General features: G+C 34.2%; 1 protein-coding gene across 1 annotated transcript; it reads right to left on the reverse strand.

Moving 5' to 3' along the window:
* Positions 1-2,434: 2,434 nt before the first annotated feature.
* On the reverse strand, positions 2,435-24,749 carry LOC111507245 (cell division cycle and apoptosis regulator protein 1). Its single transcript, XM_023162536.2, has 7 exons — positions 23,747-24,749; positions 22,821-23,342; positions 20,102-20,336; positions 19,603-19,857; positions 9,527-10,526; positions 9,191-9,426; positions 2,435-5,753 (listed from the first exon to the last, which is right to left on the reverse strand). Exons 1-7 carry the CDS (start codon positions 24,640-24,642, stop codon positions 5,511-5,513), a joined length of 3,387 nt encoding a protein of 1,128 aa, XP_023018304.1. The 5' UTR covers positions 24,643-24,749; the 3' UTR covers positions 2,435-5,510.
* Positions 24,750-25,846: the final 1,097 nt, after the last annotated feature.

Raw genomic sequence — 25,846 nt, forward strand, 5'->3', positions numbered from 1 at the left:
AAAGTACGTCATTTTTAGAGTCCCACCGCTTGTGAAGTTTTGCAGTTGACGAAGGATAAATATTGCACTAGATAATTTATTTGCGAGATGTGTATGTTGGTGCCAAGATAAAGTACTGTCGAGAGTAATGCAAAGTAATTTTACAATTTTGTTAGTTGAACCTACAGTACTGAACTCAAGATTTTGAGTTTTGCCACTATTCAACTTCAATTTATTTGCTAGAAACCAAGTGTTGGCTTGATTTTCAACTTCTTTCATTACTTGTGGAATGTTAGATGATGATTGATCGCTATATATCAAAGTTGAATCATCTGCATAGAGAATGGCCTTAGCATGGGGTTGCAGTAATGAATTCATCAGAGTATTCGTAGTACAAAAGTGCATTGTTAGACTAATTTTCAGCATTGAACACTGGGACAGCTGTAAACCAGTATTCGTTAGGGAAAAATTATTACCGGCTCCCTCCATATACATTCTTAAATGTATAGGATTTGCTAGATCTAACATCCATAAACTAGAAACAAACGCAACGGTGCACAGTTACAATACACGTCATGGTGATGTTTTGCGTATTCCAAGTCATAAGTCAACGAAATATAAAAAGTCCCCTCTGTATAATGCCATAAATCTGTATAATAAATTACCAGAGCAGATCAAACAAATTACCTCTGATAAAGTGTTTCATGGTAGAGTAAAGCAATTACTGCTGCAAAAATGTTACTATAGGTGTGATGAATTCCTGGAAGATGATTTCCGTTGAGCAATGATTTTACTTATTTTTTTCCTCTTACTATTATTTAGTGTTATCTTCGACGCCTGTTCCATATTTTTACTAAGGAATTTATATACGTGTCTTGTCTATATATGTGTATTTTTATATATGTGGGTGTGTGTGTATATTTGCATATATGTATATACACATATATGATAAATGAAATACCTACCTATTTTATTCGTATCACACTGTTATTATGTTCTATATATATATATATATATATATATATATATATATATATATATATATATATATATATATTAATTTTAAGTTATTGACATACCATATGTACATACTGTACCTCAGTGGCAAATAAATAAATAAATAGGGAGACATGAAATTACATGTGTCATTCACATAAATAACAAAGAGCAGGGGCCCAAGTATTGAACCTTGTGGAACACCGTGATCAATAAGTTCAAAATTTGATGTATTACCATTATACGAAACCGCCTGATACCTATTTGAAAGGTATGATTCTATTAGTGACAAAGATACCCCTCTAACTCCATAATAATACAATTTTTTAAGAAGTATGTACTTCATTCTTTGCAGATCACCTTACCAATTGACGACACTAAAATTTGTGAAACTTCTGTGATGCACTTTTCAAACATTCCATCAGAGTTACCGAAGTATGCCCCCTTCACAAAAAAAATTAATGTATTATCCCAGCACATTCTGAAACCAAGTGGAATAGAAAATGTAGCATTTGCCACCAAGCCAAATTCGAATAATGATGGCATCAATGTTTTGACAAAATCTGATAATCACTGCAACTCCTACCAATTCCGATACACATTTGGGAGTCAAGTGTTTCAGATGTTGTTATATATTGGGTTTTACAATAACGCAATAAGTGTTTCGCTATAGAATAGCTTCTTCAGGCGTGTATAGAAAACATAATAACTTGTTCATTACAGTGGAAACAAAACGTCAGATGACTTAAGAGTGACTCAATTGCATTTCTGATGGTGAATAAACATTAAATTCCTTAAAATAAATGAGAGTTATGTTTTTCAGGACTTCCATTTTGGGAACTAATTATTATGCACCACAGAATTATAATTTTGCCAAAATACAGTTGATACACTTCATTAGAGTCACACTTCATTAGAGCTATCGTGGACTGTTTGAAAGAAAAAAACATTTTTTTATGTAATATATATTGCTGGGGAGTTACAAACTCTGCATTGTAACTTAACTTCATAAAACGTGCAATTCAAGTTATAATCCAAAAACTGTCTTACCTGTCCAATTACTTTATCATTATAATCCTTATAAACCCTACTTAACATACCTCATAAAAGAGACAAACAGATTTACTGTATGCAACGTGTGTTAACACCCTCTAACTAAAACATGTTATTGAAACATGCCTTGAATATTCCCCATAAAAACAAAAAATTAATCGAAATGAAACTATCAAGTTATTCGTTTCCTTCACGCCCAGATACAGAATGCAGACGTAAAAGTCCCCTCCTCTAACCATTCGAACGAGGCTCGGTTTCAAGATCAGACCGACACTTGTTGAAGACTGAATGCTAACTGCATTTTTTTTGAATAACGAAGGCTCTTGTCATACCTAGTTTGATAGGCCTTTTCAATACTTTATCCAACACTGGTTTATTTTTCGAAATTGGACCAGTAATTCATGAATAATTAGTAAATTTCATATATTCTTTCAAGAATCTTCAAGTAAATGATAAACTTCATAATTTCAATACAAATTGTGTTGAAAATTCATTCCAGGTTTTTCCAATAGTTCAAAATGTTCACTCACCCTCCAGTTCCCAACAAAAATGAAGCCTGTTTAAGAAAAAAAAAAAACGAATACGAGAAACGTTAAGAAAATAGTGGAAATTTAAAATTTCACGGATTTGGAGAGTTCAATTGTTAACATTTTTATCAATTATGTTGGCTTTCATATCGCTAAGTCAAGACATATTTTTAAGAGCTCGGCGATTTTCTTTTGGCAAATCAAATTTTGCATTAAAAATGCACCAACAGCCGATGGAACGGAGAGAGAAATGGTTATATATAAATCACAATCAGAGAAGTCGCTGATGATTTGCGTGAAGCAATCCGCTAGTGCACCTAGTCACATTTCACTGCTCATGTTCTGTAACGATGCTCCAGCCTCCATATTCGCCAGATACGGGTTCGTGTGACTTTTTCCTATTCACTAAAATGAAGAGAAAAATAGAATGCCGTCACTTCACAACCACAGCATTGCTGAAAGGACTGAAGGCTATCCCAAAGGAGGAGTTGGAGAAGTGTTTGGAGGATTGGCACAAGTGCATAATATCTGCATTTTGGGGCGTTTCAGAAACAATTTCAATTCATTCATGGAATAAAACAGTATTTCCTGAGAAAGCTAATGCTGAAGTGGAAATTTAGGTAAAACATTGAAGGAAAATTGGTAGTACGATAGAAACATTTAAATATCAAACCTTTTCAAAATAAGTATTTCAAAAAAGTTACTTGTTTACTACTGAGGGGAATGTATTCTTCAGTGAACAAATGATTTTACACAAAACCGTTATTGCAATGATAAATTAAAATTAAAAAAAAGTCTCTTATTGAAAGGCTTAAAATACTTAAATTCTGCTGCATATATTTTCTTGAAACTGTATACAAGAAAATGGAGACAATATTTTTTGTCACGATGACATTACACCTCGAAATATCACTAAAGGATACTAACTTCAATGGAATTACATTGTACAACAACTTATCTGCGAATATCAAGCAAGAAGCCGCCTACTTTTGGTCCCCAAAAACATTTAAATAATATTTATAGAATGAACTCCTTTATACCTTGGAGAAATTTCTATCGTAATAAATTCTCAATATATAGAGTCTATGTAGTCAAACTTTACTATTATTATTATTGAATCAAATTCAAGTCACTGGTCTGTTAACCTCATCATGTGAAAACTGTATTAATATTCTTTCAATAGTCCAGTGCTTCCCAATTTGTCAAAATTACTTATTACATACAGGAAGGATCAAGTAGAAAGCCTATTGCAGAAAAAATGAGTTGACATTTTAAGATCTATTGAGGTTACTCTCGAAAGTAGCAGCTGCTGATTGTGTGGTATTATATTTCAGTACCATCAAAAATAACTCAAAAAAACTTTTTTTTAGGGGTACCCACAATATTCACGAGAGGTAATTGATTTAACGGGTTTTCTGGGCAACCACATTGTAGTACCAACATTTTTGGAAGAAAATTTAACTGGTTCTCTGAAGCTGAATTTGATGCCAATCATCTCAGGTCTATGACTGATGAGATAGTAGTTCAAGGTCGATGCAAATGCAAACGAGTTATCAATTTAGGTTAACTTTCATGTAATGTACACCTCAGTACGACAAGTTGGCTCAACAGTAATTGGATGACAATTATCCAAACAGAATATTGTGCAGACATGGTTTATTAGAATGGCCCACTAGATTACCCGATTCGATGCCCCTGGATTTTTTGTGGGGGAAACGAGAACTATAGGGTATACATTATGCAACCGCAGGTACCCACAATATTCACAAAAGGTTTAGGCGGGTTTTCTGGGTAACCACATTGCAGTACCAATATGTTTGGAAGAAAATTCAAATGGTTCCCTAAAGCTGAAAATGATGCAAATCATCTCCGGCTATGATCGATGAGATAGTAGTTCAGGTCAACGCAAACGAGTTTTCAATTTATGTTACCTTTCAGGTAAACAACAAGTTGGCTTGAGAGTAATTAGATGACAATTATCCAAACAGAATAATGGGCAGACGTTGTTCATTAGAATGGCACGCTAAATTACCTGCTTCGATTCCCCTAGATTTTTTGTGGGGGAAACGAGAACTATAGGGTATACATTATACAACCGCATGTACCCACAATATTCAGGAAAGGTTTAAGCAGGTTTTTTGGGTAACCACATTATAATATGCACAAATCATCTCAGGCTATGATTGATGAGAAAATAGTTCAGGTCTATGCAAACGAGTTTTCAACTTATGTTACCTTTCAGGTAACATATGATAAGTTGGCTTGAGAGTAATTAGATGACAATTATCCAAACACAATAATGGACAGACACGGTTCATTAGAATGGCCCGCTAGATTACCTGCTTCGATGCCCCTAGATTTTTGTGGGGCAAACCTGAAATATACAGTATACATTATATAACCACATTCTATAATGTTTCGGGGGGCAATAGTGTTAGATAGTGAACTGTAAAAATTTTGAACGCGTATTGGCGTGAATAATTCACGCCAATACGCCAATTGGAGTGAGTTTGAATGAAATTTTCATCAAAATTATATTTGAAGTTTCTCAGAAAGAAAATATAAAAAATAATAACCCAGAAATGGCTTGTCTGATCTCAAAAAACTAAACACTTTTTGATAGAGCCACTTTGAAAATAAAAAGTTGATAGCTTATTCCAAAGTACTAAAAATGGTGCCTTCATTCGACCTTGATATCTTGTCACATACAACAGATTTATGTCCACACTGTATACGTTTATTGGAAAATTATTTTTTTTTTGTTTGTTCACTGTCTAATGAACACAGTCACTAAACTGAAAATATTCAATGCCACTTGCCATCTATAAACCCTAACTCTAAATTATAACTAAACGCACATTTGCTCCAGACAAAACTCCAACTTTATGACTAAAGTTTAACATTATCCCGCCTAACCTATAAAAAACCCAAATATTCACACGTTCCCTATTCATATCACTCCTTTTCCTTTTTTACTTCGCTCATTTCAACGTCTGCCGTTTCTTCCTTCTTGGCATTGTCCTTATCCTTTTCCCACCTGGACTTGCCGTCGTCGTACTTCTTATTATCCCTGTCCTTTTCTTTTTCCTTCTCCTCCTTTTCTTTTTTTGAATCTTCTTTGTGAGCCGTGCTCTTGAGAACTGGATCGATCTTGTCGCGAATATCGACAAGCGTTTGTTGGAATAATTTTGAATGGGCCTGAAAATAAAAATTATGATTTCAATATACAGAGGTGGACAAGCTTCAACACTAATGTTTGCTCCAGTAAAGCACCTGAAAGAGGAGAGGACAAAACCTTTGCTATAAATCAGGGGTGTCCAAACTACGGCCCGCTGGCCAAATCCGGCCCGCCAGTGTCATCAATCCGGCCCGCAACAGCCAATGATTTATTGTCATCAATCTGACCCGCGACAGCCAATGATTACCTAATTGTTGTTACTATTGCTGTGATAAGTTGAAGAAGAAAACACAGAATGATAATTACTCGGTTGTATTTACTTGCAAGGTAAAACTTAACGACAGAAATAACGACAAAGAAAACTTAACTTAAGTATCTAAGTTTAAGCATATTAATAACTAACAAATAATTGAAATGAATCACAGTAAAACAAAAACACTAATGAGATTAATGTAATTGTGATTTTTCACCGACAATACTTTGTAGTTGTGGATCAATTTAACTTGTACCAATTATCAAAAGAGATTCAAGATGCTCATCGGTTAATTGAGATCTGTAAACAATCTTTGTATACTTCATCTTGGAAAACGTTTTCTCACACAAGTAGTACCAAAAACAGAAAACAACCCACTAGCAAATTTATGCAAATTATCAAATTGTTCCAGTGGAAGACTCTTATAAAATTCCAACAAAGATGAATTTTGATATTTGTTCTTAAGCATATCACTGCACCGTAAATCAATAATTTCCATTTGTAGTTCCGGAGCCAGGGTTTCAATGTCAGAATCAAAAGGATTTTGAAAATGCTTAATTTCATTCACAATGACATCAAAATTTGAAAAACGAGTATCAAAATTTATCTTCAAAGCACTCAAAGTTTCGATTGCAAAATTGACGGGAAATTCAGTCTCTGTAGTGTGGCTGAATATTTCACATGTTTCAAAATGTGTGAAACATTTTTTACGTAATTGCGATTGAAATCATATTATTTTCTGCCTGAAGGATTTGATATCAGTGCATAAATCAGGGAGAAGCTCATTTTCTCCTTGCAATCTCAAATTCAGTTCGTTCATATGATTTATCAAATCGACATAGAAGGCTAACTTCCACATCCATTCACTATTTTCTAAATCGGCAAAAGGGCGCTGCTTCTCATTTAAAAAAATTTCGATCTCTGCTCGAAATTCAAAAAAGCGCTTAAGGACTTTTTTGCAACTAAGCCAGCGTACGGCAGTATGATATGGTAAATCATTTTCTCCAATCTGTTGAATGAACTCGCGGAATTGTCGGTAATTCAGCCCAGTGGATCTGATGAAGTTAACAACTGATATGACTGGTTTTAGAACTTCAGACATATCCAAACATTTTCCGCACAAAGACTGTTGATGAATGATACAATGTAAGACTAATGGTTTTGAACCACCATCATTTTCTACAGCCTTTGACACAAGTGCAACCACTCCTTTATTTTTACCATACATATTTTTGCCTCCATCAGTTGTTATAGATTTCAAATTTCTCCATCGAAGGTTCTTTTTATTAATGGCATTTTCAACTCCCTTAAAAATATCTGCCCCAGTTGTCGTGCCGTGAATATTATCAATATCAAGAAGTTCTTCATACACGTCATAGCTTTTAGCTACTCCGCGAATAAAAATCAACACCTGAGCAGTATCTGACACATCCGTTGACTTGTCCAATGCTAGAGAAAACCACTCATGATGTCCATTTTTGTCAGACAGTTGAGATGATATATTTTCTGCGATGTCTTGCACCCTCCGAGCCACGTTGTTTGCTGACAAACTGACACTTTTAAATAAATTTACCTTTTTGGGGCATATTTCTTCGGCCACTGCAATCAAGCATTCTTTTATCATTTCTCCATCGGTGAATGGTTTGTCACGTTTTCCGATTTCAAGAGCCACATGAAAGCTGGCGCGAGTTGCAGACTCTTGTTCAGTATTCGCTTTGGTAAACAAAGATTGCTGCGATTTGAGTCCGCGTTTCAAAGTTTCAAATTTTTCCTTCCGCAAACTTCCTGTATACTTGGAGTAACTTTAAAGATGTTTCGATTCATAGTGTCGTTTGATGTTATAGTCTTTGAGAACAGCTATGGTTTCATTACAAATTAAACATAGCGCCTTATTTCTGGACTCAATCACAAAATACTGAAAGTTCCATTTTTTTGGAATGTTCTGCATTCACTGTCGATTTTTCGCTTCTTTTCCATACTAACAAATCACACATAAAAACAATAAGTCAAATCAAAATACTTTTATTGACGGGTGTTACTTTATTTCACAATAGACAGTTTCGCTTCCTTCACCTTTCCTACGCAGACTAACTCGCAGTTGCGCCGCTAGCCTTTTTATATGCATTTATTACTGACATCTCAAGGTGATCGGAATACACTAGCTAGAACCAGAACTTTCTCGAACCAACGCGGTAATTCCAAATATTTAATTACGCATAATGCGGGTAGCTGAAAAAGATGGTACATAGTACCACTACTCGCCACTAGATGTCGTTAAGTGTCACAATACACAATAATAATTGAAATGTAAAAAAAGCATAAGTTTGCTTAGGTCACGCACTTTGCGACTATCCTAGTCTAGAAATATAGTTAAGAGCAGAAATTGGCCCTTGGAACAAAGTGAAAAAATCATTATGGCCCGAAGGCTTCAAAGTTCAAGGACCCCTGCTATAGATGATTGAATCAGCAGCTTCAGATTTTAGGTTTCTTAATGCTCCGATGATCTTGATAGTTAATATTGACATAATGTTTGTTATTTCCTGCTCTTACACCACAAGAAACAATTTTCCGCTGATATTTCATGATCTACACACCAGAAGGTCCATTTTGTCAGATCAATATCTTTTTGTCAATGCAATTCAATAGAATGAATGAAGGTTACAGAGTTAATTTTGATTTTCTGAATTCAGGTATGGGTGTACCACAGAGTTCAATAATGGGTCCTCTACTTTTATTCTCTATTTGAATAATATCGAATCAGCAGTTATCGGAGGTCATTATACCGCTTATGCAGATGACTATTCACTAGTTTTACCTGCACCAGGAACAAAAATATTAGAAAACAATTGTGCCAGAATAGTAATCCGGATATAAAATTACTTCAATAACAACAACTTATTATTTAATGAAGATAAAAGAGAAGTTATTCAATTTCACAATTGGCAAAACAGAGTGGAAACCATATATTTCATGGTGAACAAAGCGATCCTAACAAATGCTGATCAAAATATAAGATTCTTGGGAATCACTCAAGATGAGTTCCTCAACTGGAAAACCCACTGTCGATAGTTAATTTCAAAACTTGACTCATTGATGTTTCTCTTCATCAACTTACGAACAGTTTTAATACAGTCGGTTGCTCAATTTATATTTTAGTCAAGTGGAATCACCTTCTTAGAGAAGTCAAAATATGGTCATACTTACAGTGACTTTATGCAGCGAATCCTCTGTATTTCTCAGCCGCTCCCTATAGTCCTTCACCTCAGAATTCAAATGCTTTATCGTTGAATTAGATTTACTGTATTTATCTGACAACTTCTGATTTTCATGTTTCAAGTCGACCATCCTCGCTTCGGTTTCTATTCGCGTCTTTTCACTACGTTCGAGCTGAGAGATGAGCTTACCAATGTCCACCAAAGACCCACGGTAATGGGCGAAACCTGAAAAATTTTTGATATGGAATCGATTGCATCGACAAAAATATTTCTGCTACTTTAAATCTTTACGATCCTCAAATATGACGTTGAGATTTTCACTAACCTTCTTGTAATTCTGCTTGTGCGGATATTTTTGATTCATCCTCGTTTTTGAGAACTGGTAGCATGCTCTTATTTCCTAGGGCCAACTGTCTCAAAGCCTCCGTATCCTCAGGTTCTTCCACTGACACCGATTCTTCTTCTTTTGGCTTGTCCGTTAATTTTCTGTAGTGAAGCGTGTCCCTCACGACTACTTTACTGACTAGTTTTTTAACTTGTGCTCTGGACAGTTTCAAACCCAAAGTGAACAGAAGATCTTCGATATCCTTATCAAAAATGTAGCCACAATGTGTCTGATCGAAGTAGACGAAAGAGAGCAATAAATGTTTATCCTTAGTGTACAGTTTCACCTTCTCCTTTCTCTTCCGGTCCTTATCTCTTTTCTTGTCTTTTCGATCGTCTTCTTCACTTTCCTCGTCGTCGTCACTGTCGTCAACTGCTTTGTCATCCCTTTTGGCATTAGAAGATTTCCTTTTATCATCATCCCTCTTGTCGCCAGTTCTTTTATCTTTATCAGACTTTTTGTCCTCATTTCTCTTATCTTCCTCATCTTTCTTTTTCTTTTCTTCATTTGGTTTTTCTTCATCCTTCTTCTTCTCCTCTCCTTTCGCCACTTCGTCTTTCTTCTTTACTTCCTCTTCATCCTTCTTTTCATCTTTATCTTTCTTATCGTCTTTCTTGTCCTCTTTATCTTTTTTCTCATCTTTTTCTTTCTTCTCTTCTTTCTTTTCTGGCAGTTCGTGCAGAGCCTTGTAAATGTTGAAGCCGAAATCCCTGATGAGCATTTCGTTGAACAATTCTGCAAACAGAGACACTTCGAAAGAATGCTCTTTAGTGTCCTCCGGTCTATAGTCTAAAAGAAGAGACAAGGACATCACTGTACATTCGAACTTTCCAGACTTTGCAGTCCTCGAAGGGTGTACCAATATGTGGGGCTGCTCAGGAAGGGTGTGCCTTTTTTCTAAGAGGGCTTTCTCCCGTTCATCAAGTTTCTTTTCTTCAACCTAAATAACATTGAATGTGAGTTTCGTTGTTTTCTCTTAAAAAATAAACTTATGACTTGAAAGACATCCTATAGGAATGAAATATCTTCGATCTTATTTATGTTGAGTGTTATCATACAAATGACCTCACCTAACCTATAATTTACGAATCAAAATAATACAATTCAAAACTCTCTGATCTACCTTGCATACAAATAGAGTATATGCCTTCAACTGAGTCTACATAATATTAACATCTCACTTGATAACTGAGGAAAGATGAAAAAAGACAGAAAAAAGACAATTTAGTTGTTTCTCCTTAATTTTTTTTTTTTTCATAAAAAGAGTTGCAAGTTAACTCTATATGGAAGTTAACCCTTTTCCTCAAGACCTGCATCTGAAACAGGTGCCTTTATTAGATGCATTGAGCCAAGAATGAGAGCGTTCTGTATTTCACCTGCCAGGTTTTTGACATATTGATGATCTTGTGGTTTGAGAGTAGTAAGGGCATCATTCAACTAAGGATTATTACTATTATCTTTTAGAATTTTCAGTTGTAAAGTTGTCATTTCAAAGCGGCGATTTTTTTTAATGTTGAGTATTAAGATATTGTGATCACACTAATACGTTTCACAAACTGTTTCTGATAGATAAATATGATCTAATTTTAAAGCTGGGCCATGAGAGTATATTTATTAAGCTATTGCAGAGAAGAAATATTCAAACATTGAAATACCATTTTATACTTAAACTCAAGTAGATTCAGAAAAGGCGGAATTTTTAGAAGAGATTAATTTTCTTCTACATCATTGAACAAAAAATGTGGGAAACTGTCAAAGACAGGAAGAAACAAAACAACTACAGTGAAAACTCTGTTCAAAGAAATGTAGATCAGACTTTCTTTCAGATACTGAGGAAAAAAACCATTTGGCAATGACTACTTTCACGTGAACATTGAAATACATGAAATTACTTGTAATAAAAACTGACATATTTGCAAACAACTGAAATTTACAGCAGAGCAATGAGGTACATTAAGAAATATACAATAAAAAATGTGTACCACAGGGAAGTGTCTTGGGTCCTTTAGTATTCCTATGCTATATTAATGATATACAATACTATCATGATCGTGATTTTCTCAACTTATTCGCAGATGACATGTTACTGTCAATCTCAGGCAATGATCTGTATGGTACTATCAACAAAACTACAAGTATATTTCAATATTAACAAAATGAAACTCAATGTGACAAAATGTAAGACAATGATCCTAACTACACCCTTCAAATACAAAAACATCAACTCAAACCAACTCAATCTGGAAATAGATAACAAGAAAATTGAATTCATAAACGAGTTTAAATATCTTGGATTCATATTTGATAATAGTCTATTATTGCATGAACATTTTTTCTACATAAGTAAAAAAATTATAGTAAAACCAATAATGATTGAGAGTAAAGCGCGTTGTCATATCTAAATTTTACGTTACCTGTTTATAGCAGAATCAAAATATAGTAAGCAGTAGAGAGAGAGAGAGAGAGAGAAAGTACTTTATTGTTCATGAATAACATCATGGTTACAAAGTTGAAAAATTAAAAAAAAAAAATGTAAAATATACATAGCACTGATACCAGAGAAAATATGTCAACAACAATTAAACTTGTTAATAAAAGGTAACATGTCACACTTAATACTATATAAATCTACACAACTATACATAATAAAAGATGAGCAACACTATGCGACATATGGAAATTAAAAAAGGATTATTCTAGTATTTCACTAAAGTATTCATTCAGACTGTAATAGGCTCTGTCTAATAATAGATTTTTTACTGCTCTTTTGAATTTATAGAAGGATCCAATGGTTTTTATTGCAAGTGGTAAGTGATTATATATTTTGCCACCTTTGTAGATAAAAGAGTCATATACAAGAGACGTGGTAGGCAGTGGGAGTTTGATGTCATTACTTTGCCGAGTTACGTAATGTGAAGAATTTGAACCAAATTTATTCAAATGTTTTTTTACAATGAGTACCGTTTCTAAAATATACAATGCTACTACAGTTAGAATTTTATGAGATTTAAATAGAGGTTTACAGTGGTCGTTAAATTTAGCTTTACACATGTATCTAATGGCACGTTTTTGTAAAATGAATATGCTATTGAACAGAAAATTACAGCAACTGCCCCAAAATGGAATGCCATATCTTAAGTGTGATTCAAATAATGAATAATATACAATTTTAGCAGTTGGAAAACTTAATTCTTTAGAGATTAGTCTAACTGCATAGCAACCAGAAGATAATTTTTTTTTAAGAACAGTCAAGTGATTATCAAATTTTAGTCTATCATCAGTTAGTATTCCCAGTGTTTTCACAGTACCTATATTTTCAATATTCTTCGAGTTAATATTTAAGTCATCAAAATTACATTTGAAAGTCATCAAATTGGTTTTCTGTATATTGAATGAGAGACGATTCGATTCACACCAGATGAAGACTTTTGTTAAATCGTTCTCAACTTGTATTTTTAGAACATCAGTGTCTTTATTATGCCAAATAATAGAGATGTCATCGGCAAATAGAGTGAATTTGCCCGAGATTTTGATGTATGTTAAATCATTTATGTAAAGTAGGAATAGAATTGGTCCGAGGACGGAGCCCTGAGGAACCCCGCAATTGACTTTTTCCATACCCGAGCATTCTGTAGTTTTGACCATTTGTTTTCTTTTTGATATGTATGATTGAATCCACTGGAAGGAAAGACCCCTGAAACCATAGTAGTGAAGTTTTTGCAGCAGAATTTTATGATCAACGCAATCAAATGCTTTAGACAGATCACAAAACACTGCCGCAACCCCTTCGCCACCATTGATTCCAGTGTAAATTTCAAAAAGTGTGTGAAAAATTGCATCAGTTGTATTTCTTTTATTTTGGAATCCAAATTGGGCAGTACTTATAACTTTGTGCTTTTCTAAAAAGTTAAGGAGTCTATGTTTCACTAATTTTTCTATTATTTTCGCAATAGTGGGAATGATGGCAATTGGACGGTAGTTGGCTGAAACTTCGGGGTCCCCTCCTTTAAATAATGGAATTATTACAGAGGTTTTAAGTTGGTGAGGAAATAGACCAATATGGAAAGATTTATTAATCAGGTGAACCAGAATTGATAATGTTTCATCAGGTAGACTTTCTATAATACGGATTGATATTTCATCAATACCGGATGTTTTCTTATTTTTAATATTTGAAATAGTTAATTTCAGTTCTTGGAGATCACTGTCATACAAAATGAAAGTTTCATTAATTTGATGATGTTTTATATGAATAAAAGGATCTTCTATGGGATTTAGACTATTACTAAGCTGATTAGCAATTGTACAAAAGTAATTGTTTAAAATATCCGGGGAAACAGGTATTTCATTTATCTTGCACTGGTGACCCCTGAGGTCATTAATTATTTGCCAAGTTTCTTTACTTTTGTTTTCAGCTTGAATTATTTTATTTTTATAGTGGATTTCTTTAGCAAGTTTAATAGTGTGCCTGTAAATTGAACGATATTTCAAGAAATAATTGTGAAATTCATTGTCATTTGTAAATTTTCTCAAATAATGTAGACATCGTAAATTTATGGATGAAGTTTTTATGCCCTCAGTGAGCCATTGTTTTTTTTTTTATGTTTCAACTTTTTCACGGGGAATGACTCATCAAAAGCGATTAAAAGATAATTATAGAACTCCGTAAATTGGTTTTGATCATCTACAGATAGAATGTTGTTCCACTTTATATCAGAGCATAATAGATTGAACCTATTACAGTTTCTCTTGCTATATATTCTACCAAATTCAGTCCTTTTTTTATTATGACAAGAGTTTAATTTTAGTGAGCACAATATAGCCTCATGATCAGAGAGACCTGAGGGAATTACATTGCATGTTGGAGAGTCTGGGAAATTGGTACAAACATAGTCAATAGTGGTACAGGAATATTGTGAAACGCGTGTTGGTGAATTTAAGTGCATCATGAGATTAAATGAATTCAATAAATTGATTAAATGTTGTGTATGGGGTGCATTAGAATCAGCAAAGTTAATATTGAAATCTCCTGTTAAAATAATAAAGGATGAAATTGGCAATTTTTCTAGCATAAGCTCTAAATTATTGAAGAACAAATGCACATCTGAGGATGGTGCTCTATAAAGACATATTATATAAACATTTAATTTCTTGAAAAACACAACCGATAGCTCAAATGTTTTTTCGACTATTAAGTTATTGAATTTATTGATCTTTTCGAAGCTGTACCTTTCTAACATTGAGTTACTAACTAATATCATCGTTCCACCATGCAAGTATTGAGATCTGCTATAGATAGAGGTTATAGAATAATCAGTAATGTTGAAAGGCTCTTCGGTTTCCAACCAGTGCTCAGTAATTAATATAATGTCTGGATTATCTATACTATTTATAAATGCATATAGTTCATCCTTTTTATTCCTAATGGATTGGATATTCAGTAACATTAGGTAGATATTCTTGTCATTGACAAGTTGTAGGTTGTGGCAAATTATAGATAATACACAATACTAGTACGATTAAAAGGTATTATTTATGACAAAAATCAGTAATGAGCTTGTAATGAGTAATACTTATACATTTCCTGATTACTGATCAGTTAAAATTCATTATTTTCTGTATAGTGTTAGATATTTATTACAACTAATGGCAACGCTGTACGCAACGATATTTCTGTCTTTGTCGCTTTACCGTAACTTCCATCTCATCGTTGCAGTCCTCATTAATGTACTTGCAGCCATGAGCGTATCATTGGTTTGTGAATTATACAGGGTGAATTGTACGTTTTACAGTTAAGTTAGGTAAAACGGTCGGAGTCTCGGTCAGTAGGAGAAAAACAAATTGTACTGCGAGTATTTCACTGTCTTGAAAGAGATCATCAGCCACCAAAAGATGACTATGTGCATATGTGCTGTAATTCTACATGTGTACCACCGAATAACCAACCGGGCATTTCTACATCATTAAGTTCCACAATTACAAAAGATAAATTAGTTGATATGTGCTCTGATTATACCAGTGTACCAAAATCATCGATTTACAAAATACTAAGAGAAGCAGAAATTCATGGGGACGTACAAATGCCAAAAACTAGTAGCGGACGAAAAAAAATCACAGTTGATGAAGAAGCCAAAACCAGTATACGCAGAACTATTCACAGTTTCTTTTCCAGAAATGAGCTGCCCACACTACAAACAGTTCTGGAGGCATTTAGCGATCATGAATTGGTCCCAAAAATGGGTAAAGAAACTTTTAGGAAACTTGTACACAAAATGAAATTTACGTACAGAAAAGTTGACAGGAAAAGCATTCTCATTGAACGTCAAGAAATAATAGCATGGAGAAGAAACTATCTAAGAAAAATTGACGAATTTCGGAAGCTCAAAAAAAAATTGTACTTCATGGACGAGACATGGGTTAACCAAGGACATACGGTCATACGATTATTACTCCGTTTTCATAAGGCCCACCTAATGACTACAACGATTAGGTAAATTACGATATTACAAAGTTTTAATGAAATAAATAAAAAATGTGTATGAGTATTTTAACTAATTGTACTAAGAATTTTTCTTTCATTCTTAACCCTCTCAAAAATTAATAAGCACGCCCCCGATTTGCTGTCAACTGGGCTTACTTCTACTCTCAATCATTATTGGTTTTAGTATAGTAAAAAACTTTTCTTCTTCTTTAAAATTTCCTCATGTCTTTCAACATACTCCAAAATTACAGTATATTACACCATTATCCAGCCCCACTTTGATTATTGTGGTAGCTTATTATACTCCCTTGATTCTCATAAAATTTCACAACTTCAAAAGCTGCAAAATCGCGGTATGAGAATAACACTGAAGTGTAATCGTTTTACCAGCATTGCGGCGATGTTAGATTGTTTGCAGTGGGTATCGGATTATATACTAACTGTTAGTCTAGAAACATGTTTGTATAGCTATTTTTTCATTTTTATATTAGGACATGTCCTACTAAATGAATAAAGTTCTTCTTCTCCTTCTTCAAATCTTTTTTAAAGTCATACCTACAAAGTCTAACGAATAATCTCAGAGATGAAATATTTTTATCAATTCATCAAAAAGTTATAAATATTTATATTAAAAAAAGTTAGTTTTACCAAAATTAGTTTCCTTTCAATCTATATTTTTTTACAATTTCACATAAGACATACGAATATTGCAAATATATTTAGACCCTTGATCTTACAAGAGCAACATGGATTTACATCCGGACGTTCCACAGCATCAAACTTATTGTATTATCAGCACTATAAAACACAAGCACTTGAGAGGTCTGTGCAGGTAGATGCTATCTACACTGATTTCTCAAAAGCTTTTGAGAGGGTCAGCCATAACTTATTGATAAAAAAATTATCTGCCATTGGTTTCTTCGGTAACATTCTAGATTGGATAAGCAGTTATCTAATTGGACACTCTCAATCAGTTAGAGTGAATAGTACAGTTTCAGAACCTCTTTTTGTAAAATCAGGTGTACCACAGGGATCACATTGTGGCCCTTTGTTGTTCTGCCTTTTTATCAATGATATTAGCTCAAATATCACTAATTCAAAAATCTTGTTATTTGCCGATGACCTGAGAATTTTCAAGGTTGTAGAAAGTGTCCATGATGCTAATCTTCTTCAGAGTGATATAAACTCCATTTCTGATTGGTGTGAAGCAAACTGTCTTTATCTCAACACAAAAAAATGCTACTCAATGATGTTCAGTAGGTCTCGATCACCAATCAAATTTAAAAAAATTTTTAATGATGAAATGTTGGAATGTAAAGAAGAGTGTAAGGATTTGGGTATATTGTTAGATGCCAAGCTTTGTTTCAACAACCATGTGAATTCTGTTTCTACGAGAGCTCTAAAAATGCTTAGCTTTATTGTGAGATCATCAACCAATCTTTCTCCATTCACAACCAAAGTATTATATTGCTCTTTAGTACGCCCTATCATAGAGTATAACACCATCATCTGGAGTCCCTGCTACCATAAGTATAAACAACAATTAGAAAATGTGCAAAATAAATTTCTAAGGACCATGGCATACAAACTAGGGTTGGTTATAGGTGAATACAGTTACAGTGAAGTGATGAGTATATTATCTCTGTTGTGTCTTGAGGATAGAAGAACAACTGCGACATTGGTTTATCTATTCAAAATTATATCTGATCTCATTGATTGTCCGGAAATTCTATCTCTTATCAACTTCAACGTTCCACAGAGGTCCACTAGACAAAAAAAGCTATTTTTTTACACCATATCACTCAACCAACTATGGTTATCATTCTCCTTTATCTGAAATGTTGAGGCTGGGAAATAACTACTGTGATAAAGTCAATTTTTTCTGTGATAATCAAAATACTTTTAAAAAACAAGTCTCTCGCTCATTAGTCATATAAATGTATTTTATTAGTTAATACTGTCATTGTTTTTATTGTCTTTTGTTACACACATAAAGGTATTTATAATAATTAGTAAAGTATAAGCTTTTATTGTTACACAATTTATTGTAAACAAATATTGGGATTCACCCGTAAATAAATAAATAAAAGATTGAAACCAGATTATTTTGGTGGAAAAAATTTTTAAAAATATAAATGTTTATAACTTCTGAATAAATTAATGAAAACATTACTTCTCCGAGATTATTCTTCAGACTTTGTAGTTATGATTGAAAACTCACATTTCTCAATTTTTTGTGAATTTTGTGATATGCTTCACGGCGGTACTATACATTTCAATCGTTTATTGCAAATATCTCGGTTTCTATTGCAAATAATCCCTGGATTTTTTGTTTCAACTTTTTTTCATATCTTCTCATGTTTTTGAGGTATTTTCAAAAAAGTAGGGGTTGTTTTCAGTTATTTTCTACGCCCCAAATGCCGGCCTTTCAGATGGTAATTTGAATCTTCATTTCTTAGGACTATTTGCCAGTGTTGCCAACAGACATCGGTCAAATTACACGCCGCCAACTGTCAAATTACACGTTTTTGCACGCAAATGTTCATGATTACACCCTCTCTGGATACCCTCTTTGACATTGAAAAGTAGAGGCAAGGAAATTTTTTTCGTAAGTCTTTAACGGTAAATTAGCACAGATTGAAATATCGTGACCTCGAAACCGCCTGTTAAGAGAATGTATATAGTTGATTCTGCTAATTACACGGCTGACGGAACTGGGAATAGCTATAATGCACCCTTGACTCTCTTTCAATACTTGTGTAGCTTTTGTTCGATGCATTGCCATCTCATGTGCTATTGTGCTATCGGGAAATATGTCCTGAAGTAGGGGAGTCAAAACATATGTTAATGAAAATGGTAAATTATTAGTTGCCAGAAGGCCTGCTAATTTGATTTCTGCTCGTCTCGTTTTTTCAGACAATGGATTATTCAATAACTTCGATAAATCTGAAGAGGTGGAAACTTGTTTCTCTAGAAATTTATGTTTTGTAGATTGTCTGTGTTTCAACAAGGTTGCCTTATGAGGTAGAATATTTACTTGGCATAATTTGTAAAAAGCCTGACATTCTTTATGTTTTCCCATATCTTTTGACTTCGTCAACCAATTTTTCAAATTTGATTCTTGCAACCAACACTCACAAAATTTATATTTTCTAGTTTTCTTCTGACTCAATAGTATCGTCAACCTTAATACTAGATATACTTGGCGCTACTAAAAATTCTGATGAAGACATTTTACATCTATGTTCAGGTTTATTATTCTTCTTCTCATTTCTCTCTAATATGAGCTACTTCAGAAATTACACGCAAAATTCCATTACACGCAAGGGGTAAAAATTACACGCATTTCGTGTAATTACACGCAAATTGGCATCACTGCTATTTGCTACATGTTCATCAAAGGGAAACGCGAACGAACTCAGTTTTTAAAACCGTAAGGTTCCTGAAACTTGCAAAAAACCAGATCTTGCGAGGTAGAATCAATAAAACAATAAACAATCAGATGATAACAAAGAAGAAAATAATAACAACAAACCTCCGCCTTCTTCTCCTCCTGCACTCCACCCCCTCCTTCCCCTTCATCCTCTTTAGTTTCCTTGGAATTCTCTTCCGTTTTCTCGGCCTCGACCTTCAAAGTCTTTGTGAGCCGGGCAACGAGTTGGGATTTCAACCCTTTATCGCTGATATTTCTGGCTCTCAGCTCGGCTCTCAGTTCGTTAACGACCATGTTTTTCGGATCCAATTGCGAGTAATGAGTAGGTTCCAGTTTGTCCGTGGACTGCTCTTCTTCCTAAAGAACAACAAAACAAGTTAGTTTCGAGCAAAACAACAACAACTCGTCATTCGTCTGTCACTCAACAACTCACACAGTGCTAGTACGCATTCACTCATACTTCAGTGGCGACTATCGCCACACATTACAGTATTTTTTCCTTGCTCAAACATCCTCGGCGTGAATGCAGTTTATTGCCACATCGGCCACAGCACAGCATATACCTAGCCTATCGTATACATAGAATTATAAAGAGAGGTGCCTTTTCATCAGCTATCGAGGAGTCATCGTTGTTAGTCTCGTTCTCTGAAGATGCATTCAGGATACGCTCCAGCTGCTTCCTGTAGGACTGCTGCAGGCCGTCCCACTCCAGGCGCGTCGGCAGGCAACTCCACACATCTGGCAGAAAGAGCACCACCGTTTCAACACGGGCTGGTATAGATTTCCCCTTGTGGGTAGACTCGTTGCGGCGGTAATACAGCTCCACGAAACGGTACCTAACGGAATATAACGTGTGAGCAGGTGGTTACAATGCCCCCTCCCGACCCAAAAACAACACAAAGCACAAAACAGTAAACAATGCTCAGCCCAAAATTAATGAACCTATCCTTTTTTGAAGTGGGTGCACTGAAAATAACCTGTTGACCACAATGAATGTGGAAGTTTGAATGTTGATTGGCTCAGGACATTTCTTTATCAGTAACAGAGTTTAAACTTTGCCTTGAGAGTAGATAAAAGATAGAAAATGTGAAAGCAGGATTACAGATAAATAAAAAAAAAATTATTTACCTAAGTCAACAGATGTAATACTGTTTCAAAAACAAGTCAGACAAAGTATTCTTTAATTTATGAAAGTAAAAATCTGTATAATCATATACCTTATGGAAGTAGGAAGGAAAAAAAGCTATAAAAAGTTCAGAAATCTTGTTAAAGATGCCCTTGCAACAAAAGCGTACTACAATCTTGATGAATATTACAATGGAACTTTGCTGTGATTTAAAATTGTGTATATTTGTTTTTTACATTTTTTTGAAAGGGACTGTACAAACTATTATGTCTACAAACTTTGTTAAATTTTATTTTGTATTGTTTTATTTTATCTATTAGATATGTGAACTTAGTTTTGCTCAAATTGTGTTTCTGGGTATTTGTGTTTTTGGATTGTTTTTTTTCTTTTATTCTTTAAAGTGCTATACATACCAGATTTTTTACCAAGCTTTGTCAATAAGATTCTATTTTCTTGGAGAATAAAGTATATGTCCATGTCCATCTACTGTAATTTTCACTCTGATAAAAAAATCCAGTAATATTTTGCTGACAATGAAACAAAGTGCTTGTTTTTTTTGCAATCTTCTCAACTCACCAAAACTACTATCTCAACTAGAGTTTCATGTGCCAAGAATCAGTGGTAGAACTAAACAATGTTTTTACCTACAAACACCGAGAAGCATTATGTTTTTCAAATATCCCTTATTTGCAATGTGCTATAAATTTAATCAATTGTATCAGAAAGTGAACATTCATTCAACACCATTAAATATGTTCAAAAAAGAGATAAAAATCATTCTGTTTGTATAGCAACAAATACTCATTAAAAATTAGTTTTTTTTAATGAAGGTATTTACGTTATATGTATATTTTTTATATTCATCACTCCTATCCCAAAACTTTGCAAATCATCAAACACTTACTTTAAATTTGTTATTTTTTTCTTTTACCTATTCCATGAATATTTGTATATTTGCTATATTCAACACTTCCATCCCAAAATTGTATAATGTGGCCTGTAATTAGGTCTAGTGCCTGTTTGGACAACAAAAGTTTTTTTTCGTGCATTTGGAGGTTCCATTGCTTTTCATGATGCTTTTTGATACCTGGAAATTTGATGGAGCTTGTCTGCCCTATGTAATAAGGTGACAAATACATTGTAAGTACAAGTAGTACTAAATCAACATCTAACTACAATTATAATAAACAACTTGAAAACGAGTGAGTAATACACAGTGATTTTATAACATCAAAACAGCTATATTTAGCCTTATCGAATGATTCATTTCCACCACTAGTGGTGTGTTGCACTAGTCTGAGAATCTTGTGATGTCATCATAAACACTGATTTAGGGCGTACTAGTAAACCATTTATGAGAATTGAAAAAAAACCGGTCCTGACATGACCCTTGAGGAACGTCGATGTTCAGAACATTTTCCTTAGATCTATTTCTGTTCAAAACTTTTTGTTGTCAGCTACAAGGATATTAGGCAATCGGTTCACTTGCCAATTCAGTGTAATATATATCAGTAGCTGGTGATGACTTGAATTAAACGTTCTACTCAGTTCAAAATAGAAAGCAATGATATCCATAGTGACAGTATTTGATTTGTACTATCTAAAGCCATCTAACATTTCAAATTCACCTCTGGAATTCAAATGTTCCAAATATATTTGATTTGAGATTGCAAAGACAGTTGTAATAATGGTTATTAAAAAGTTTACAAATCAGTTTCTAATTTCTGCATTTACAACCACTTGTGTATAATTTTTTTTCAAATCAATGGATGAATTCTCAGTTTAGATGTAACTCTCACTGGAAAATTGAACAACAGGAATTTTTTGTGAGAACTACTTTATAATCAATTGATGCCATGGAAAACTGCTTTATCAATAAAAAAAAATCTGATAAGAATGCCGTGTTTCTCACTTATCAACAAGCACTTTTTCAAGATATTACTGAACTTCCAGTGAATTTTGAACAACCTTTGAATCTTACACAAAATCAGCAAACTTATTAAAATAACTGTCTGTCAAAATTGAATGCAGAACTTCAATTAGTCAGGGTAATGATCAAGTGGATAATACAATCCAGAATAATTTACCCATTTGATATGCGAGCCAATCTGAATAACCTACATAAAATACCTAAATTCCTAACAACCCACAATCAAATTAATATCTGAAATAAAATGATATTTCCAGTACTCACCATCTTGTACAATTCGACAGGTCAATCCCAGTCAATGCTTTGCAAGTTCTTATAGCAGTTTTGATCAAAACTGAAGGATCTCTGTCTGGGTTCTCCCCATCAAGAGACGGGCTCCAAGCCCCTCCGATCGCCATCGTTTCATTTTTACCACGTAGTCCCACCAAGAAATTTATTAGCCTACTTGGATGCATGATAAGTTTATTGGGATGAAGAAAATCTTTATCTTCATTCACCTCCGCCAGTGTGCAGCATTTCTGGTAAATCTCATCAATACCAGGCACACTCATCAGCATAACTTTTGCCGAGAAGAGGTAGTCCGCATCCGGTGGTTCAAGAACGGCAGTGTTCTCAATAATGGGGTCTATTTCTTTGTTCATAACGTGGAAAGAGCAAGGCTTCGTTAAAGCGAAAGGTTTATCTGGGGGAAAAGAGTCCACCCAGCGAATTCTGGTATTGAAGAAATCAGAGGGCACGTATAAATTTGTGTATCTTCTACGAACTTCCAAAACGTCTCCTTCAGATCTGAAATAATGAAAATGTTGATACATTTACTTTCTCAGTTATCTCAAAAGTAAGTAGTAAAGGGATCACTTGGATGAAATCGAATTGAAGAAAAAGACTAAGACTTCTATCAGAAGCACATAGAATAATAAACAATGATTTTCACAGTTTGAATAGCTTCAAAAGTGATTGACAATGTGAATGTCAGATTTCAGACTTTCATTGTCTGAACATGTTTCAAAAGACTAAACTCAGTAGAAATTAGACGAAAGTTATCTTCTTTATCCTATGTTCAAAATTGAAAATCTCCAGTGTACGTACCCTACTAAACTTTTACGGCAGTGAAAGGGTTAATCAGATATCAGAAATTTCTTGAATCCACTACTTTATCTTGAAATGAATAGTATAGACAAAATCATACTTACAGATCCAGTGAAATTTTTGGGACCTGAACAGTATATCTTGGAACAATCCTTGCCCTCCTTCTATTCTTCGGAGAACGTGATCTCGAACGGGTTCGCTTCCTCACAGGAGACTTCTTATCTTCCTTTTCCCTTTCCCTCATTCTCTCTTCCCTTCTTCTCTTCCTATCAGACTCATCATCATCTCTGTCTCTATCTCGAGAGCGCTCCCTAACCCTTCCACCTTTTCTACCACCACCTCTTACATCAGGTGGAGGAACTGAATTGTAGTTATTATTACTAGAGTTCCCATAATTTTTCGAATGTCGAGAATTTGACATCGTCAACACTTGAATACGGGTCGCATTCCACTTGAAGTGCATGTTGGGTGTGTGAGATGCTTCGACCAATACCCTATCACCGACGATAGGATGAGAACCTTTAACACAAACCGATGTTTGAAAGATTACTTCTTCATCTACTAGCCCAAAATTGTCATGCACTTGGGTTACTTTTCCTGTAAATACTCTTTGTTTTGGGCCAGATCCGGAGTTGCTTTGGGAGTTAGGGAGGGACAAATTTGTCTGGAATGCGGTAGGGTTCAGACCTCTAGTGTTAGGGTAACTGACTTGCTGAAATATCGGATTATTGGCAATTTGTGGATTCAAAGAGGCGGCCGCATTCATTGCATTATTAGCCATTTGTTGCAATCCCAAACCCAGATTCTGTTGTTGTAATCCCATTGCGTTTTGAAAAACCTGCTGGTTTGATGGGAACTGAACCATTCCCGTTCCCATATTACCCAAGGGGCCTTGATTCATCAGTTGTGGTTGGATAGAGCCTTGATTCATCATGTTGGGAGAAGAATTAGTTCTTCCCCAAGCTTTGTTGTTGAATCCAATATTATTATTCATTTTCATCCGCAATTTAAATTCAATGGGGGTGAAACATTAATGAAAATAAACCACAAAACGTGTTCTGTAAACAAGTTTCTAAAATGGATCCCTTTCACAGAACACAAACACAGAACTGATAGATGACAGAACGCTTGTTTCAGAAATTGGTAGATTTGACAGAAGAAAAATATTTATGGTACTGTATACACATCGAAAATAGAATATATTCCATGAGAAGCTCATCGTCATCTAGCATATATTTGTCACCTACAATAATTGGAAATGCCATTGATACACAATGTAGAATACCATGAAACTTACCAAAAATAGATTTGCACCATGTATTTCTAGGACTGTCAGGCTGTCTAACTAAACATAACATTTGGAACAGTGCATCCATGGTTTAGAGGAGAAAATTTTTGAAGTTACTTTCTATAATGTACTTTGGGAATTTCAACTCAAAATTCAAAAGTTTTCATGTCGGAATTCTCGACCTAACTATCGAAAAAAACATAAATCTGTGATTGCGGAAAATTTTCAAGACAGAAAATTATGTGTAGATAAATCTGAAGTCTGAAGGCCGTAATGAAATGCAATAAAACAAGCCATAAGCAAGAAGTGATTTATTTTCAATTCATTATTATACGTAGTCAAGGAATACAGACAAGCTATAAAAAATTGACCTATCATAAAAATTCCCGTTTGTGACGATTTCTAAATTATAACTTGACTTTGAAATTTTTATGCAATCTAATTTTTTTTTAATCCATGACAGTCAATCGGTGTTTTCAGTTTTTTCCCTACACAACATGGATTTAAACAATAACATGTTTGTTTTGTCATTTGTCATTTTCAGCGCCACAGAACACAAGAATAAATAAAGCATTACGATTTTTAACTTCATTGGATAGTTACAAGCAACAAGAATTCATTTTTTGAACGTATCACTTATCTTTTACTATCTAAAACTTTCTATTTGTCACTCTCTCAATGTCACTGCTTCAATTTATTGATCTGATCGAAGATGCATAGAAACCGCTTATGATTTTTCAAAATCTATCGATGCGAGAAATGAGATTGACCCAACTTTGTACAGATGTTGATAGTGACACAAGAATGATTTCCAGAGGTGAACATTGGCTTAGCAACTCTGTTAATTGAATGCCAAAGTACGTTTATTTCATGAAGCATCAAGAGTAGTGTTGATCGTGTGTTTTCGTCAAAATAT

Source organism: Leptinotarsa decemlineata, unplaced genomic scaffold, assembly GCF_025532065.1.
Source record: "Leptinotarsa decemlineata unplaced genomic scaffold, Ldec_3_MD MMD2_tig00026361_RagTag_RagTag, whole genome shotgun sequence".
Lineage (NCBI taxonomy): Eukaryota > Metazoa > Arthropoda > Insecta > Coleoptera > Chrysomelidae > Leptinotarsa > Leptinotarsa decemlineata.